Here is a 20491-nt window from a genome sequence, read left to right on the forward strand (position 1 = left end):
ATGATCTGGGCCTTCCGGGTAACTCCTCCCAGTTTATACACTAGGCATGACATGATGTGGTATGGAATACCCCTTTGGCTAGTTTGGGTCAGGTGTCCTGTCTCTGCTTCCTCCCAGCTTCTTGTGCCCCTCCTCACTGGCAGAGCATGAGAGACTGAAAAGTCCTTGATCAGCGTAAGCATTACTTAGCAACAATTAAAACATCGGTGTGTTATCATCATTGCTCTCAGACTGAAGTCGAAACACAGCACTACATCAGCTGCTAGGAAGGAGAAAAATAACTGCTACAGCTGAACCCAGGACACACAGGCAGGAGGACCACCAAGCTTCTTTCCACAGGACACCAACCACTGCTGAACCTTGTGTCCTAAGTCTAATCTTAGCCCTGAAGAAACAACAGCGATGCTGTCTGAGTTACTCCTGCAAGCTCATCGAGCTCCTGCCCTTCAGGGTAAATGCTGCTAAATGACTGAGGGCTACTCACACCAGTGTGGGAAGGGTGCAGTGGTTTTTTGCACTCTCAGGGAAACAAAAGCATCTCACACCTGCAGCTGCTGCACAGTGTAACTGAGAAGAGTACAGGCCTGCTTCTCACCTTCACAGGACATACAGCATATAAATGCTGTTTTCCCCCTACACAAATGATACCATGAATATGTATTGGATGTAGTAAGAATGTTACCGGGCTATATGCTATTGTTTCTGCTTCTGAGTCAGGAGCAATATATGAGAAGTACTAAATACTATGCAAGTTGCATTCATTATTTGGATCCAGCTATTTCTGTGCGGCATTGTTTCTTCTATGCAACTTCTGATACAATACTCATCTACAGTACTTTGAATACAGAAATTATTAGAGACATCTACTGATCCAGATATGAGCAAAGCAGGCTTATTGCTCCTTGTTGCTAGATGGAAGGACATCGCTGAATGCCACTGGCAAAGCAAAGATGCTTCCAAAGCAGACATTAGCCCCTGCCTGTCCAGACCTCCTAGCAGGCTAAGTTCAGTATCACAGCATCAGGAAACAGGATGAGACAGCAAAGGATGGAAATATCCAGGAAAATTTTATATATATATATATATATATTATTTTATACATATATATATATATATAAACTTATTCTCTCCCACCCTGATTGATTAGGGTGTTGTACACCAAAAAATTATCACACAATAATGGAAGACATGAGATCCATCACCACCCGTGTGTCATCACTGCCCACGTTCAGAGCTAGTGAAGAGACATTGGAGGCATTTACACACCATGAAGTCACTTGTTGGCTACACAACCAGTATCAAATTCCCACAAGAGGATGTGCTGGTTTTAACAGAGCAGTTGGCCTGCTAGGTCCATAAGCACAGTAACAGAGTACACTGAAGATTTTGCCTGGCCTGCCAGTGTCAAAAAAGCATGTTACTTGTGTAACTTCACACTTTACTTTTTTGTAACTTTTACACTTTACATGATGTAAACATCATGTGTCCTCCTTTGTGTTTTCTATGAGGCAGAAAAATCAGTGCCTAGAAGCAGATGTCTCCTAACATAAGCCAGACACACGCAGCAACACAAAAAGTCCACCACAAGTGAATAAAACACATAAATGCACACGCACATGTACATGTACAGAGATCAGCCAAAATACTATTTGCAAACAGTCCCATTTCCCTGTCAATATCCAAAGACTTATTAATGCATCAGTCTTACTCCAACTGTCCTAACCACACTGCTGTTAAAAGCAAGCTATGCTTTATCACAAATGTCCCTGACCACAGGATTAGATCCAGAGAGATGGCGCAGGAAGAGAAGAGTGAGAATTCAATTTTGCCATACTTCTTCTCTCAAAACAAATAACGAATTAAAAGTTTAATCTTTCACAAATACCCCACATGTTGATAATTGTGGCAAATGACAACTAAATTAAACATCTATGCACAGTGTCACGTAACAAGTCTAACTGCTTATTTTTAAACTTGGAAGAATCTGAACAATTGAAAATATCTGGGTTGGGCTTACAAAGTAATTCCACACACCCTTTTCACGCACTCAATCTGCATAGCTGGTAGTAGTAGATGGCACTAGTAAGACAGAAGAAACCTGAAACAGAAAGATGAAAAAGGAAAAACTTCCTATACTGATGAGAAAATAGTATGTAGCATAATATTGGTTTTAATTTCTGCTGCAGAGAAGGATGGGACAGGCTCAGGATGGGAAAAAACACTATGCGTATGATTATTAATGTTAAAGAATCAGCACTAGCATGAAAAAACCCACTTCATAAAAATAAAATAGCCTAACCTTAACCTCACTTAGCGATCTCTCCCTTGATTCAGCAAACTTCCACCCATAAGGAACTAACATCAAGTAGACAAGCAGTGTGCTTTTGCATTTTAATTAGGCACGCACATACTAAAAGGGAATTTCTGTCAATCCTTAAACATCTTCACTTGAAAGAAGAAACAACTAATGCTAGCAGTTGGCTAGTTACTCCTCTGGCTTCATATGGTATGATTCAACAAGTAGCTCGTGCAGCTAATTAATTCAACCACTGAGCAGTTTCTGCTTCAGACAGTTTGAAGAAAAGCCACACACAGCCCAAACATGGCTACGTATTTCCAAGTATTTTCCTAGGTCTTTTATTGACAGAAATTGGTGGATGGAGAGGAAGAGTATTTACAGGACACATATACAGTCCTGCACATATAACTAGGAAAGTGAATCTTCCTCCCAGTGCCCAGCCAACAGCAGCCAGATGACTTCACACTGGTTCCGCAGGGAAAGGGGCACAAGGGCTGCGAGCAGCCATTTCTTCCCACCTTCTGCCTTCCTCCTCACTCATCTCCTCCATGGGCTGCAGTGCCTTCAGGCCACCACCACCTCAGCCATGGTGCTTCCTGCAGCACTGGCCCCACTGCTCCTTTGGCTCGGCTCTTCCTGTCCTTCAACACCCAGGCTTTCCCTGAGGTGCCTGCCTGTGGCTGCAGGGCTCAATGGTGCCCTGTGATGGGGCTGTTGGAGCCAGCTGGAACCGGCTGTGTCCAGCAACAGGCAGCCCCAGCCCGACTGCTCCACACCAGGGATGCCCCTGCAGGCCGTGCCCCAACACCTTCCCAGTGATGCACAGGGCTGTTAATAATTAGCACCACTGGCTAAAATGAGGAATCAGGGAAGAAGCTTCCCTTTTCATCTAGCTTCTCCACTCAAGGGAAGTTGCCCGGGGTTCAGCAGCTGAGGCACAAGTAGAGGCTGCGGGACAGTAAGCTCCCACCCATTCCTCTGCTGAAGGCAGACCCTCCATAACCCAGGCAGATCCCTCCACGTTCATCCTGCTTCTCCTTCTCTGGCGACACACAGAGTACAACAAAGTGCACAGACAGCATGAAAGTGAAGAGGTTTCTTGGTGATGTCTCCAGTGATCTACTAAGAGGCCAAACTGCAGCACCTGGGCTGCCTGAGGCCCACAAGTGGTTAAGTCCAGGCTTATGTGCAGGAAGCCTTGTGTCAGACAACAGAGTCCCCAGCTATAGAGAAACAAGCCAACATGGGCAGCTGAAGCCAACATCAGCAGATCCCACTAAAATCCAGGTCATGCTGAGCCCAAGAAGTAAAACAATATGGTAAAGACAATGCAAAACTCTCAGGGCCAGTTCATATCTCTCACTGAGCAACCCAGTTCACCTTCACTCCATGTTGAATGCAGTACATGCTTTATGAAACCACACAAGAAAACTATGAAGGGCAACAAGAAGCTTCACCTGCAGTACAGAAATGGCAGAATTCCTCATTCTAAGGCCACCACTGCAGGATCACACACACTGCCTTAGAATTTTGGCAAGACGGCTTGCTTCCATCTTACCTGTGCCCTTTGACTGGTGATACACCTACAGAGGCACTATCAACACAGAATCCCCAAGTATTTCAGGCTTAATTTTTGCCCTCATTTTAGGTCCCCCACTCACTCAAATCTAGCATGCCAGTGATACAGAAATGTCTTACTCTTAAGTGATCAGTTCTGAATACTGTAAGACAAACTTTTATCAAACGTCAAAAGTCTGACATTCAAATAAGCTAGACCCCTTCTTTAATTAAAATGAACTTATAGAAGTTTCATGAATACAGAGATGGCAGCAACACATCAGGATGGTGACAGATAGGCTCTGTATGTTGTCCCAGATGTCCAAACCCCATCCCTGCATTTTTACTTCAGGTTTTCAGTTACCTTGTTACTGAATAAATGTCAGTAAACTGAGGACCACAAACATTAAAATATAACTTCTATACAGGTTAAGTCAGCAGCAATAGTCTTGAAAACAAAGAGCCAAATTCCGATGATCCTACTAAATTCAAGCTCTTCAAAAACATGACACCTGTAAAAAGGCACCTCACAACATATAGGTGGTATCTGCCACTGCTAGCAAGACATCCATACTCCTGCAGACATCCTTCTGCTCCCATCCTCACATTCTTTGAGTGAAAAGAGAGCTACAGTGAGTGGCTCAAACACAACTTTCTGAGTTCAAGAGAGCTTCCTGATCATCTTCCATAGCCACCTGTTGGTAAAATGATGTGTAAAACATCATCAAGGAGTACATATATATTTAAACAACTCACAGTTCTACCATTGCTTCTGTTTTCAGAGCTTTAAGTCCTGTTATATTTCTCTTGGGAGAGGAGAAAAGGAGAGAGGAAAATGTTAACAAAGTATTTATTCATGCTGATAGTGAACACCTGTCTCTGATTGCTGGTAAGTATTTTTAAGGAATCAACAATTTGGTCAGGTGTCTGACCGCAGGTCTAATTGAGCACATCTATGTGAGCCGACACGGACTCAGCAAAGGCGCTGGCTGGGGGAGCCCTGTCACCTGCGGGCACCAAGGCTTTGCTCTGCCTGGGCTTAAACCCAAGCGTTAGCAGGCTGGCAGCAGCTGCTCACACCCTGCGCTATTCCGCTGGTTCTGGAGGGGCCGCTCCAGCTCCTGTTCTTTTAAACACTATTTTTAGCCAATGCGTTCTTGCTGTTCACATGAAAAACAATGCAAGAGCCAAAAGAGAAATCCCCTTTCCTTTGGCAAAACTGTGCTAATTACACCATCATTAGAGAACGTACTGACACGAATCACAAAAGGCAAACAGGCATCTCAGCTAGCCAGGGGGGCAACAGCAACACACTGGCTGGGTTCTGTAACAATCCTTATAGAAAATTAACTGATAAAAGTTTAATCCCCTTGATCTGTGAACAGCATGGTTCATTATGTTAACTCTAACTTAACCAACTGCTCCTGCAATCTCTTTAACATACACATCCCTGTTACCAAACTTTATTTTTGAGCAAAAAGTCTGTGTGTCTAGCTAACAGTGACATTGAGAGCTTTATTTTTACATATTCAAAAAAAATAATCACACAAAATTTATTAACGGAAACTACACACAAGGCATGGATGTTGACAACTGTTTCCAGTTATTACACTAAAGAACTAAAAATGTGTATGTATGTATGAAATATATCATTTCATTATTAGAGAATGGGAAAGCAGTGGTTCAATTTTTATAACCATTTCCTGATTGTACAACAAACCCAAGATACAGTAAAAGCAAATCTAGCCCGGGGCAGAGTGATAGCACATGAATCGCATCTTTAGAATGGAAGGCATCAGGAGAAAATGAAAGAATATGAACATTGTATTTGTACAAACAGGAAAAAGATGAAAAATTAACTTGCAGAAACAAAAACAATAAAGACACAGACAGAAAGTGAAAGAAGAGACAGGTATGGGGCCTGCCACATCGTTCCTCTCTTGTCTACCGCTAGTAAAAAGGTATGCTTGAAAAGAACGGTGCAGTACTACAAAGCTGAAAAACTAATAAAAGGATGAAAAAGCCTAAATCCATCTGGGAAACAAGCAAGAGGAAATAAGTCTCTTCTGAAAATGCTCATTATTTTGCATTATATGTTACTACAGATCCACTCACTCTCATCACATTTTATTTCTATTAATTACCTGTGTTCTAATAAGGAGTAACATTTTACATTTTCAGCAAAATTTGTAGCCATTAATAACACGTAGGCAAGCTATCCAGTTTTGTAAGCTAGAAATTGAGAAGAAGAGTGGGGAGCATGTGCCTCCCCCCAAAAAATCAACAGCAGGGATGACAGAAGAATATGATGCATGAACTACCAGATTTTGCTGCTCTGGAGGATTTTGTAATAAAATATTACAAATATTTTCATTAGCTAACACTAAGAAACCTGTCATTGCACAGCCTGGCCTTCAGTTAAAAACAACTCACTTTTATGTTTTTAATTATGGGAGTCACACTCTACAGACTCAACCGGAGGCTGTTCAAAGTGCCACGCTTTCCAGATGAAAAGAGCCTGCAGAGAAACCTAGTACTGACAGATACCCAGTGTGTCTGTTCTTTTTTCAGTAATCTGCTGAAAGCTAATCTTCAGTATCACAAGTAAGTCATTGTGTGCAAAAAAAAAAAAAAAAAAAAAAGTAAAAAGACCACTGTCTCTCCTCCTGTAGCATTTACAATAAGTATTCTACAGTACCCCGTTTTGGAACAAGAAAGGAAAACGGAAGCAGGTTTTTTACAGTCAATATAATGGGATTATGCATCATGTTGCTGAGAATAAGAAACCCATTTATTAAATAAAGACTCCTTAAGCGTATTCAACTTCCTGAATGCTTATTAGTATTTTTGTGGAAAGGGCTCACTGACAGAAAAATACTTCATACTGTATCAGTCATACAGTTAGATCCAGATCCAGAAGCAGTGGTTGTTCATTTTTCCTTACATCAATTTACTCATCTCTGGTTTAGTTCTTGACTAGATAATCCTGAACTCATTTTCTGTTCTCTTCTACATAGTAAGACATCCTGGCAGTGCCACTCTCTGACCTGAAGTCAATCAGCATCATAATTCACGTTTCTCGTATCTCTCCATCTGATGCCAGCTACTAAGATAGAAAACTAATAGAAAAGTTTGAACATGAGTTTCAAAGGAGAGCAAAAAAAACCATGCACATTTATAGTTTCTGCACTTAGGGATACCCTAAAACAAACTGCTCTTTCCCCTTCTGCTGTTAGAGAAACTGTAAAAAATGCACTAGCAGAGGATCTGAAAGATGGATTAATAGAAGGAAAGAGATCTGACATCTGTCCAATTAGAAATAGTGCTCTCACCAGCCACAGCAGTGGTGCAGATCTGTTTCTGATACACTGAAATAAAACACTAATTTAGTCTGAGCCAGATCTGCAGCTTGAAAACTAAAGAACCCTGCTGACACGTTGCAGGGTTAGTTCAAAATAACAATTGTTTTTTTAATAGTAACAGCCAGATCTCCTTAAGCTTTTGGTCTGCAAGTTCATCAAGAAAGCACATGGCATGTGAAGTATATGGAAGTCCCCAAAAACAACATATGCTAAAACAAGGATCCCCAGATCACAATGAGGTAACGGATGAGCTATTACCAACAGCCAAAAAGGAATCCCACTGAAGTATATTTCTTTTATGTAGCTAAAAATTTATTCTTGAAAAACCCCTGATATTCTGATATAGCAAAGCAACCTTGGTTCCATTAGCCTGCTTTAATCCCTGGAGGTGAGCTCCACATTCTCTCCCATTACCAGTCTGGTCTAAAACTAAATACAGAACACTACCACTTTAGAAATGCTTCTGGAGTTTGTGTCTCTATATAAATTTTATAGTCCCCATCTGTCATAATCTCCAAGACAATCTGTACTACTTCTGTACTTTATGGTGAAAATTTAGCATTAAGCAAGGACAACTCTATCACACATAACAGCTGTCACACAAACCAAAAAACACATGTATTTTATTTTCTCAAACTGAAAAAAATGCCAAAAATATTTATGAGACAGTATTTGTTTATGCTGTCTCACAAGATGATTCAACATCAGAAAATAAAAAACCTAGCTTTTCACAGTAGTGTCACCAAGAAACACTGGACAAAAATTATCGCCTCTGTTTTGTGGTTGTGGATGGTCTCCTGTGCTGTCAATGTGCTTTCACCTCTGGTCAAAATGGCAAATGACACCTCTGTAAAATCTCTGCTTTCAACTACCCTTTCCAGTCAAATCAAAATCCCACATACTTGGAGGATCTAAGATGTACAAAGCACATGAGTTATTATTATGAGCAGCAGCCTGCTTCTGAACACCTTCCTTTGTGCCCTCACCACTGTATTTCAACACAAACCTGCAAGTCAGCATGTGTACCTACCTGCCTGCTACTAGAGGAACTCATCGTACAAAAAATCAGTACGAATCTTAAAGCTGGAAATCACAACTGAACTGTGGGTGAAAAGGCACAGATTTCATTCTCTTGTTATCTCAGGTGTATCACTGTACATGTTTCTTCAAATACAAAATCCAGACAGTTAGTACCAGCTTTTTTTTCTAAAGTGACTCATTTGAGGGTGTACATTTATACCACTTTGCCTATAACGGTGTTTTTATTTCCAGGTAGATAAAATACACCATGTGACCTACCTGGGTAAAATTTTGCCTGAAATCACTCCAAACAGCAGCTTAATACAAACTGCCCAAGTATCTCACCTCCTTCATTCATCCTCCCAGGGCAATGAAACAGAAGCAATTTGTGTGCTGGCACTGGAGCCCCGCTTCATTTTTCTTGATCTTGGATATATATTCATAGCTGGTGATCACTTCAGTCTTTGGTAGCTAAATCACAACAGCTACTCTGTCTGCAGTCAGGAAGGATATAAGAGAAGTAACAACCCCCAAAAAAAGAAAAAAGAAAGGGAAAAAAAAAACCAGAAAAAAAGGAATATTCTCTTGGAGCCAAACCTCAGTTTACACAGCATGAAGCAATTTCTCCACAAGCTGGATTCTCTTCTGGTCAGGTTTCATGGGATCACCGTACCACAGAAATGTACAGGATCTGCCTTGTTTATGCCCTGCTTCTTTCGAAGCCTGCTCACACCCTCCCCTCTGAAGTGGGTTTATACATGGCAACACCTGTGTTATCTTAGAAACACTCTGGCCAAGAATAATCCTGCACAGAGGAGCAGACTCTTTTTTTACACCTGCCTGCTGAGCACAGACAGGCACATCACCCAGACGGGTGCTTTGAACTCAGCATCAGCGGGCTTTACCATGAAGCAATGGAGTCAAAGCAGTAACACACAGTGTGTGACGTGCCAGAAACCCAGCTCAGTGAAAAAGTAGGACAGAGACTTGAGAGATGGTGTAGTTGGCAGGAGAAACATGATGGGTATGAAATGTGTTGGGGAAGCAAGGGGAGGAGAAGAAATCCTGCCTTATACTGGATCTGTGTTAAAACATGCAGCAAAATGGGTACACCACTGAAACACCTTTAATGAGCGAGTATCTGCAGAGGCTCCCATACCAATCAGAGGTTTATGACACCTTTTAATGAGCATTTCTTAATACCCTCCCTCCTCATCGAGCCCTGTCAGGCCTCCTTGCTCTTTGTCCACAGAAACCTGGAACAGAACTCAAACAACTTAGAACTAGCATAACCCCCCCTTTTTTTTTTTTTTTAATTTTATTTCAGCACTCAACACCTGCATTCACATGTGTTAAAACATATGAGGATTTTGTCTGAATGCATATACTGAATTTCCCAGCAGCTGGATCTGTTGGAAAAACCCACTGTGATTTCCAACAGCAAAAAACAGCACCTTTGCTCACCCATTAGATACCTACTGCATAGTAGTAGGTAGGTGGCTAGGACAATACTATATTGAATTGAATAAATACATCAAAAGACACACAGTGTGAGCTTCTCTTCCTCTTTTCCAATGGCAGTGGCAGGGTGGAGTGAATTTTGCTCATTATTGTTGTATTTTAATCTAGCCTTACAGTCCAGAACTGTGTAATAAACTGTCCCAAATCCACAACCAGCAAGATGCAATGCAGGCACAAGAACCAGTTGTCTGTGTGGGACCTGGATGTACAGGGCATTTCCTGTTGTGCCTGCATTTGCAGAATCTACCTGTCCTAGAGCCACAAACTGATTCCTTTCTGAGCCTAGCCCTTGTGTAGCAATTCTGATTTCAAAAACAGGTTTACAAAAATATATTAGACTGTATGCTAAGGGATAATATTTCCCACTGCAACCCCAATGCAAAGGGTTTGCTGAAAAATAAAAAAAAAAAAAAAAAAGATCAGTATATACAATGTCTGGATGTACAAATAAAGCTTTTCAAGGGGCTGCCCTAACTTGTACCGGAGGTATGTAAGCTTATGCGGCAGCTCAGGAACTAGAATAAGGATAAAGGAGGCATCAAACCACACAATCACTATGATTTCTGCATTGCTTCTCTCCCAGAAGATGCAGCACTTAAGTAGCCCCTGGGTCTTTACATAAAAATCCACAGAGATACTTTACTTCAATTAGCCACTGCCAAGGAAGAGTCTGGTTTAACCACAATTTCAAAAAAAGATACGAAATTTGACAGAATACAGAGGCATACACCTGGAAAACAGTGTAATCCCAAATGCTGTTTAAGCTCATGCCCATATGATCTTAAAAGGTTTGTTCTGCAGACTCCTTAGCTCACCGTGCTGGCTTTTGTACACAACCCAAGCTCTGTGTTGAAGGCCAAATCCTCAGGCTGGAGAGTCAGGCCTTCCAGGCTAGCTCCCACAGTCCCCTCAGATGTTTAATGATGATAAACCATAAACATTTTCTCTGCGTTAATAGTGCTTTTTTAAAATTACTATATAATTTATATTAAAATGCTCTATTAAGGGTTCACATCGCTTAAAGAACAGTGACCACTGTCTCTCAAATCACTAATTTAGACTGAAATCTTCCTGATTTACACCTATATAAATCAGCAAAGAGTGAAGCTTAAGGTTTTCTTCCCTGCACATGAAATGGACAGCACTCTGCTGTAAAATGACTTGGAGGTGATCCAGAGCGTTACGGATCATTCATGATGCTATTACACATCATCCATGAAGCCAGGAAGCACTAGAAAGTGACACACACTTGTACAAATAAACAGAGAATAATTTGATAAAATAGGTCCTGAATGAAGAGAAGACCTGTTTATGAAGAAAACATAATTGTTCAAGAAGTGTCAAGGTACATTGGAACTGTGCTGCCTTTCAGGAAAGCGAGCCGAATCAAATAAAACTCGAATACAGAGGTTCACATGATGAGACTATGCAGTGCATTCTCATATTTAGACCTCACATTAAACACTGGAAATGAAAAAAGCAGATACTACCCTAAGCTTCAAAACTAACACACCAGGTATAAGACAGCAGATACAAATAAATGCAGCAAGGACTATTTGAGTTACTACATGATTTTACAGACAGTAATGCAAAGGCTAATTTTTCTTTTGGCTTAAAACATGGAAGTGTATGTATAAGAAAACTGCATGGATCTGTCATTTAGAAGATACTGCAAGACAAAACCAGAGAGCGAACTGGCTAACCCGTACAATTGTAAGCAGAAACAGCCCAACCACTCAACTAGCATTAGTGTCACCCTGAAGAATCCTCTTTGCTAGTGACAAGGCTCACAGTAAACTGCTGTACGGGGGAAGACACAAATTTATTAAAAAAGAAAATATTTAACATATATAAAAAAACAAACAAATCCCAACCACCAAACCTGTAGCTGCCCTTAGCCTGGTGACTCTATTCTTTCTCCATTCCACCTACTTCACAACAGACAGCGGCCTCATCCAGCACATTAGCTATGCAGCAGAACATTCTGAATCTCCACTAGAATGGGATGTATTGTCTGGATGATTTACAACAAACTACTTTGTTTTTTTATTAATGGTTAATTATGGTCATGTATATGAAGATGGAAAAACAATTCCTTGCCAAAAAGCAACTGAAGGATCACACTCCTTAACCTCCCTGTCAAAAAGCTACCAGAGTGTAACTTTTTTTTCTTCCTTCCCAAAATAAAACCACCCCCACACATGTACTTGGAACTGAGTAACACTATATGGCCTTCACGCATACACATTATTCTACCATAGATATTAACATGTTAATTAAAACTTGGTAATGTTAGATATGCATATATACACACACACAAAACCCAAGCAATTTTTCCACCTTTTTCTGCCAAGTTATATGGACTCAACATTCTACCATAATTAGCCTAACATAAATAGCCACTACATAGTCCAAAACTGGCTATGCTTTTTTTCTTGGGCTTCTGTACTCCGACAGCAACCAAATGACTTCAACCTGTTCCCTCTTTCACACTGACCCTTAATTCTTCAGGGAAGCGAGAGAAGATCTAGTCTAGCTGCCAGGTTATTTAGCAGAGAAGGATATTAAAATGAAAATGGTTGTTTGAAAGTTTCTTTTTCATCCTCTCCCAGAATAGCAAAGTCTTGAAATTGAGATCCAGCTTGTGCATCTCTCTCTGAAATAGGCGAGAGGCTTGCATGGAGAAGGGGGCGCCTCTAAGAATCATCTTTAAGACCTACAGAGCCTTTCCTGCCCTCCGAAAACCTCACTGCCAGCCCGAAAGCCTTAACTTTTCCCTGACCTTCAGCTCCTGGCACTGGAATGGAAATACCAGAAGAGGATAACTGAATGGGATACAGCACCCTCAGACATTAAATCACTGTTGTGGGGGTGTCTAGACACAATTTCGGAGGGGGATTCATTTGGGAGTTTTAGGTTTTGGGGGAATTTAAATCACCAACACTGTCCCCAAACACCACAAACTCACTCGTTGAATATAACCCTTTTGATGACAAGGCTGATAGTCACACTAGTCAGCTGGAAGGCCTTTTTCCCCAATTAAAGAAGAAAACACAAACCTTTTCATAAATACCAGGGCCATGATATGGGGCATTTTCCCATCCGTCTCTATCATTTTTGTTCCTGTTTTATACTAGGAAATTGAATCATTTTCACTAAATTAAACACAAACATGTTTTTCAATGTGGGAAAATGGTGACTTGTAGGTGCACACATTTACATAATCATTGATTTATGGAATAAAGAACTATATTGGTTTTCAATGTAAAATAAAACCAGACATACCCCTCATCATAGCTGAGTCCACAGGACTGCAGTGGGAAAGGTGTGCTGTGGTTATAGGGCACAAAAGAGCAGACTGAAGGCAAACTACACTAAATATTCAGATAGATTTCAAAGAATGTATTAGCAAGAGACTTAGGCATAAATTTAACTTAAAGTTTTGTCTCCCAAATAAAGAACACTTTTCTGACAGCTCTTTTTTCTTTTTTTTCTGCTGATCTTTTATTTGTTTCAATTCTCCTGCTTGGCTACCACTTAACACCCATCATTTACTACTCCCTGTTACTCAGTCATGATTTTGTTTCTCATCCAGTCACAATCAGCTATTTCGGACTGCAGTTAATGGTCAATACCTGTTTATGTTAAAGGTGGAAACGGAACATAACCCTGGGATTATTCATGACACTTTTATCATACTGTTTTGCTTTTCTACAGGTCTTTTAGTGGGGTTTTATACTTAAGTCCGTAACTACAATACTGGCAGCAACCTCCTTGCACATGCATTTTCCAATTTGATGTCTTAATAAAAATATCCCACACAAGAACTTATAAATGTAGCCTGTATTTTCAATGAAAACAAGTTGCCAGTCACCCCACTAATAAAAATCCTCATGGCTCCACGACCTTCCTTTGAGTCATGGGTAATGAGCAACTAGATGCTACAAACTCAGAATAACCCACACACCCACGCTACTATGCGTCCAAAGAAGATCATTTCCCAGCAGACATTTGTGGACTTGTTACTAATGATCCAGCTGTTAATTTAGCATCTGCTCTTGTTCTCAGGTTACCAGCAGGTCCCTCCCTACCCCACAACCCCGCTCTGAATGGGTCGTACTCACGCACAGCTTTGCTTCTTTAAACTACACGGGTATATTTAGCAACAGTAAGCGACTTTACATGATAAGAAGGAGGCATGGTTCAGATTAAGTAAGTAAATAAAACTCAGTCAAATTAATCAAAAGCAGGACTCGCAAAATAGAAGTCTTTTTTATTTGGTCATTTAAGGAAACATTTGAGAGAGGAAAAAAACTTTGGGAATTAAAACTTGATCTAGAAGGGAAGAAAAAAAAATCATTCCTCCCCCCTTCTCAGAAAGGTAAGTCACTCATTTTATTTTAACTAGAATTTCTTCACTATGAAACCAAAACATGCAAGATATGACATGTATTTCTGCTACATAAAGTGAAAAATCTCCTGTTTTCACAAATGTATTAAAAAAAAAAATGGATTCAGACATTAAACCATTACTTTCAACAGCTGGAAAATGAAACTGTCACCAGTACAGTTCAGAACTTCAACCTAAGACTAAGTCAATTTTGTAGATTAAAAGGTCCCTGCTCTTTCTATACTACATTTAATGTCATTACTAAAACGGAACTTCATGACTTATATAACAGTATCATAAAGTTGCACAACATGTACTTGTTTTGATTTTGGTTGAAGTTTCAAGGTGGGGTGAAAAAGTAATGTACTAAACCAATATAACTCCATCTACTGAATATGTTACACACTAACTGAGCCACTCTGTGACAAAAATAGGTTAATGCAATGAAGTATTAAATGCTATTTAAAAAGGAAAACATTTTTCACTGTAAAAAAAATAACTGTATTACGACCTACTCAGTTCTCTCATTTAAGTATTCATTGAAATACTGCCCTATTAGAATACATTACTTTATGCAAACTGTAATAAAGACGGCACATTATGAATTGCAGACTGATTTAAGAACACACACAAACATAATAAATGAATTGATGCCAATATTTAGATCTGTATCCAGAGGTCATATGGCATGTTACCAATTTTATGTAATTACAAAGGTGTGTATCAGAATACACTTATATTGTCTAAGCTTGAAAACTAAGGGACTAAGCAGGGAAAAGAAGTAATTCTATTCTTACCTAAATCCTACATATAAGCTAAATCTAATATTTTTTAAGTGTTTCTTCTAATATACTGGTTGCAAAATTTCCATCTAATAATGTAAACCTTTATGATTATTACTATACCTACACAAGTTAAGTTGTTATTTTGTGAACACATCTTTCTCCTCTTTTTTCTGCAGCACAGGAACCCCCACTGAGAGAAGACAACAGAGAGAACTGAAAGGTATCAGGGGAAAAAAAAAAATCAAAAATACAAGCAGCTTGAAGAAAGCAATTTACGTATCTGTGCACTTCTAAACCCTTCCTTTATCATACGCCCTCTACATGCACTCCCTGGGTCTGTTCGATTCGGGACCTTCTGGTCCAATGTCAGCAGTCAGGACACCATTAGCGGATCAAAGTGCTGCTGAAGCCTACTTGGGGGGGGGGGGGGGGGGGGGGAGGGGGTGTTACAGCTCTGCCAAGAGCTACGGGCTTGTGGACAAGACCTGGAAGGACCCAAGAGCATGAGACCGAGCAAAGCGTGGCTGTCAGACAGCAAGCCATGGCAGAGGGAGCTCCTTCCACCGCTTTCATAACGCAGTCCCCAAGTTGCAACAACTTTACTCCAGATACAAATTCAAGTACACAACTCTGCTCTTCTGTCATGCCGCAAAATCAGAAAGTTTCAAGAGGGAATTAAAAACAATAAAAAATGCCAAGAGGAATAAACTTCACGATCAAGGGACAACTGCACTTCTTCCAAGTGTTTTCTCCAAGTGGGCTGTATTCACTCTGAGCTCCAGGGACATACACATACATTAGGACAAAGTTATAAAACCGTGAAATCTGCAGGCACCACTGACAAACCACAGAAACACTCTCACCATGTCTCTTAAGCAAGGAGCTCTACAAGCTAACACAGAATTTCGGGCAATTTTGAGTCTTCATCAGATGTCCACACCCTACTGTGCATCAATAAAAACAGATATCCCTCATTCTTCATCTCCCACGCATGCTTTGAGGAACACAAGCCACATCTCAGATTTTGTTTCAACTCACAATACCACCTCCCTAAATAAAGAGAGTTTTATTTGGGAACACTTACTTTCCCTGTGTATGGCAAATTTTATAATCTACAAGCTTGCATGGCCTGCCAGATCAGTATCCCCATAAATCCATCCATGAGTGCAACATTTGCTCCATGTAAATAGATTGCAGAACAATTCTGGAAGGAAGGGCACAGCTGTACAACACAGTGGACATGCTGGCTCCAGAAGCAAGACCCGTACGGTAGCATTTCTTTCCAATATTATTCAACACATGTTGCCCAAAGCACACCTTTTCATCTTCCACCTGCAACTACATGTGAAATACGAACACATTAATGCAAAGATAGGCCGTAATTTTTCTAAGAATACATAGGCACATATTTGCTTTTAAATGCTGATAGAGCCTACAAACCCAGGAGGATAAAAGGAGAATCTATTTTTTTCTATGAGCAGTAGAACAGACAAATGATATGTGACCCTTCTCCCCTGTACCCACTGATAAAAAGGCTTGCTACTAGACCACCTGTATGCAAGGAGTAGAGCTGTGCATGAAGCACTTATACACAATCCTTCCTTACAAACACCATTCTCAAGTACTTAGTTGCACATGTACTACTTAGTAACATCACACAAAGCAGCTCATATAATTTAATTCTGAAGAATTCAGGACTTTTCTGTGATAAGCACTAAGGACCAGTATCACATGCACCTCAGAAAATGGAAAATGAAGGAACGTGAAGTCTCCAATTCATTTAGCTCCACGAATTTTATTAGAAAATTTATCTGATTGCTGGAACAATACTGTTTTTAGTCTCTTCTGAATCAATATAGTACAAGTGAATGCCACTGAACTTACAGTTTTTCTTTCTATACATGGTGACAGTATCCTTGGTAAAAGGGAAAAGTGGCATAGAAAATTGAGAAAAGACTTCCGAGAGTGTTTTAACATTTTAACCGTCAATAATGCTTGATGAAAGCAATTTAATGCTGGAAAACCCCTATTGCTGATTTTGGGTTTTGTTTTCAAATAAACAATGATTATGAAAGATTTATAAACATTTAAATACTGTTGCACAGCAATAGCCAGGTGCTAAGTGGAGCATGAGGGGTTTCTCTGACATCTGAGCTTCCACATTATGTTTTTGCAAGTAACTCTGTACACCCCTTTCCTGGCCAAGCCGGAAAGCAAATTCAGTCTCCACACTAGTGACATGCTCATTAACACCTGGTCAGGAAAAAAACAGCACAGGCTACATTACTTCTCTGAGATTAATCAAAAGGATGAATTACAAATGATAACCTGCAAAAGAGAAGCAAGAGAATGAATTTCCCCTTTTCAACTATTTGGATGATTCACTTGAAGGGCTGATTTCTACTAGTGCCCCTTGAACGATGGCAGAACAGAGCTCTGCTCCCAGTCCTCGTACCTGGCCTCCTATTCAAATCTGGCACTTAAGCTTTGCACACAGAGACTACTTAAGTGAAGCCAGCTTAATATTTTATATACAGAACAGTTGCTTGACCTGTAACAACACAGGTAAGTGGAAATTTACATAAATAATAATGACTGAAAACTGTTCATACATACACCACACCCCCCAAAAAATGTCAGCATTGCCAGTTTCTTTCCAGGTAAATTTAAGCTAAACTGCAAAATATTAAGTAGTTTAGGACCTTTTCCCCCCCCCCACAAATTCAATACTAAGCTGAATTTAAAAATCTGAAATTATTCTCAGGTAGCAAATCAGTATATAAATAATTGGCAAAGCACCACAAGCAATATTTTTTTTTCCTAGTAGCTGCTTATGAAAATGAAGCACATGGGGAATTTAGGGTGCTTTTCATGGCAAGAAACCTACAGTATCTATAAACAGGTTTTACACTTCAGGCAGTTTTATGTTTGTAAAATGTTTTCCAGTAAACCTGGATCTCATTTTTAATAGGTTAAAGTATGGGATTTAACCACTTGAATGCAAAGAGATTTCATTCCAAAATAACTATGGCTAATTTGAGAATACACAATTATAAACAACAAACAGTTGTATAGATGAGCAGTATTCTTAAATAAGGCTGGCATAATGGCATGACAAGCTGTGGGCTTTTCACAAAAATATTAGCAGTATCTGGTCTCACAAAAAGAACAAGTGAGAACGGAAACAAGTGACCTCCTTATACTTAACCAGTATGAAAATACTGTTAGTGGCCAAGAAGTCTTTAGCTGTAAAATACTCGTGGAAAGTTGACACTTTGAAGTCTACCATCATGTAAATAAATACAAGCAACCACAGGCAGAGAATATAGGGGAATATAGGCACTGAATACACCTGTCTTTACCTAAACACACTCACCCATATTCTCCTTTAAAATGAGATACCCAGGTTTTGTTACACCAACATAAAATATAAACCAGAAGCCCAGTAAAGAGACAAGATCAGTGTGCACCTACAACTGTTTTACCGATCTGTCCACGTCGGTCCCTCTCCCACCTATTTGATAAAGGAGCAGACCCAGAGATTTCAGCTGAACTGCTTGGCATTTGCACACCTCAGCACAGCAAGTGAAGCACAGCAAATATAAACCCCACAGGCCCATTGGCTTGAAAGCTGAATATGAATGGAACGGGAGCATAGCCATGCCCACTCTCCTCCATGCTAAATGGGTCATACAAATTCAAGCTGCTTCTGAGCAGCTGACCAAAGCCCCATTTCCAATATTGCATTAAACAATTAACCAGTGCTTTTGCTGCTCTTCACTCTCTGGCAAGTGCAAGCAGACTCTCAGTCTCTATCCCAGAAGAGTCAAATAAACCAGGGGAAAAGATAAACTTAAATCTGCCCAGCCTCTACTGGTCATTCTGTACAATACTGCACTAACAGCCTTTTACTAAAAAAATAAAATTAAAATAAAATAAAATAAAATAAAATAAAATAAATACAATTAAATTAAATTAAGTTAAATTTAAAAAGGATGCTTAAAAAAATAAATTAATCAGTAAATCCCTGGTTTGCCTTATACGAGGCCGGAGGAAAATAAACCTTTACAAAAATTCTTCACCAGAAGTATAATCAACGTTCTTTGAAAGATTAATGTCTCCTGATACCTGTGAGGTTAAAAACTGGGTAAATGCTAGTTGCAGAATAACTGCTCTTTCAGGAAGGTATTCTCTTTTTTCTTACAAACCTATGCAAGAGTTGGAAGGGGAATATAATTAACTGTATTTATTTAGAAGTTAGGAAGAACAGCAACTTCACTTTTGTCATGAAACAGCTTAATCATCAACATATAGTTGATATAGACTGCACTTACATAGTCTCTAGATAGTTTTACGAAGATGTTACAACTTGCAGGACTTAAAATGAAGGGAGAAAATAAGCCAATTACATTTATTACTTAAAACTGTATAAAGTATAACTTCTTATCCTCCTCCTAAACACACAGTAATTTGGAAAATCCTGAATTTAAGATAAAATACTGTTCTGTAATTACACACAGAAGGTGAGGTGTAACTGTTGTCTACTTTTCTTTCTTTTTATGTTTGATACTGGAGACTCTATCTATCACACACAGATATATATGTGTTTGTCTCACAATGAAAAAGCCAGGTTTGCTAAGAAGAAAGTAATTCTGCATCAACGTACTATATTCAGGAATAACAGATTTGATCTGAAGATATCAATCCTCCACTTGGCAATGTAAGAATGGGAGTAAAAATACCTTCCAGCCTATAGAAGTCCTGATGGAGTTTGAGGATGATGTCTCAGCACATGCTGGTTCCTCCCCAGCATCCCTGTGCCAGGCTGACCTTAGGCAAGTCCACTGAAACACACAGCCCAGCACTGAAGGACCTGCAGCTTCACTGGATACAGGCAGGGCTCGGGACTCAGTAAGGACAGAAACTGGTCCCAGTTTGTCCCGCTCTGGACAAGGCACCACTCAGGGAATGAAGCTGCACAACAGACCTTAAGGAGCCATAAAACAAGACAGTAAAAAGGCTGTGTCTTGAAAAGCAGAAAGTTATGCACATCTGATGTCATAATACTATTTTAGTATGCAATGCTGCTCTGTGTTGCTATGAGATGACCAAGTGTCTCTCCTATTCAACACAAAGAAGCAGAGGTAATTAAAAGCAAAAAAAAATTAATAATTGTATTAATTACAACACCAGCAGTTTAGCAACATGATCTGACCTATTTGTAGATGTTATTTAATGAATTGGTAGAGTCAGTCTTTGGAGCACCTGAAAGTGTCACAGTAGCAAGATTTTAATCACAGCAGAAGCCAAAGGCTGGTCTCCTTCCCAAGGAGAAAGCCATGTCCCAGGAGGGCCTGATCAAAGCAGGCATTGAAGTGACTGGGAGCAACACTGCAAGTTCTGCTAGAGCAGAGAAAGCTGTGCTGACACTGAAACATGAGCTGCACCACCGGGGAACCCAGGAATAATTTATTTGGTATTCAAGAAAGTGTAAGCATGGTACCAAGTACCATGAAAAGTTACTCAAAAAAAAGACAAGACAAAGAAGGCATCTGGA

The 20491-nt window shown here is 39.9% G+C and overlaps 1 protein-coding gene and 1 long non-coding RNA gene across 9 annotated transcripts in view; one reads left to right on the top strand and one right to left on the bottom strand.

Annotated features, from left to right (window-relative positions):
* Positions 1-20491, bottom strand: part of COBL (cordon-bleu WH2 repeat protein) — a 164619-nt gene that overhangs the window by 134073 nt on the left and 10055 nt on the right. The window contains exon 1 of one of the 8 annotated variants that reach the window (XM_065667723.1): positions 4613-4657. The exons of the other annotated variants lie outside the window; for them this stretch is intronic. Coding sequence (XP_065523795.1) covers positions 4613-4623 — 11 coding nt within the window. The 5' untranslated portion in view covers positions 4624-4657. Of the gene's footprint in view, positions 1-4612; positions 4658-20491 lie in introns of those variants that run through there. 8 annotated transcript variants of the gene reach the window in all.
* LOC136009295 (uncharacterized) lies at positions 13919-15331 on the top strand. The gene is made up of 3 exons (XR_010610467.1): positions 13919-13971; positions 14050-14140; positions 15111-15331. It is a non-coding gene; the product is annotated as an uncharacterized LOC136009295 (long non-coding RNA).

The sequence above is a fragment of the Lathamus discolor genome, chromosome 2 (assembly GCF_037157495.1).
Source record: "Lathamus discolor isolate bLatDis1 chromosome 2, bLatDis1.hap1, whole genome shotgun sequence".
Classification (NCBI taxonomy): Eukaryota; Metazoa; Chordata; class Aves; order Psittaciformes; family Psittacidae; genus Lathamus; species Lathamus discolor.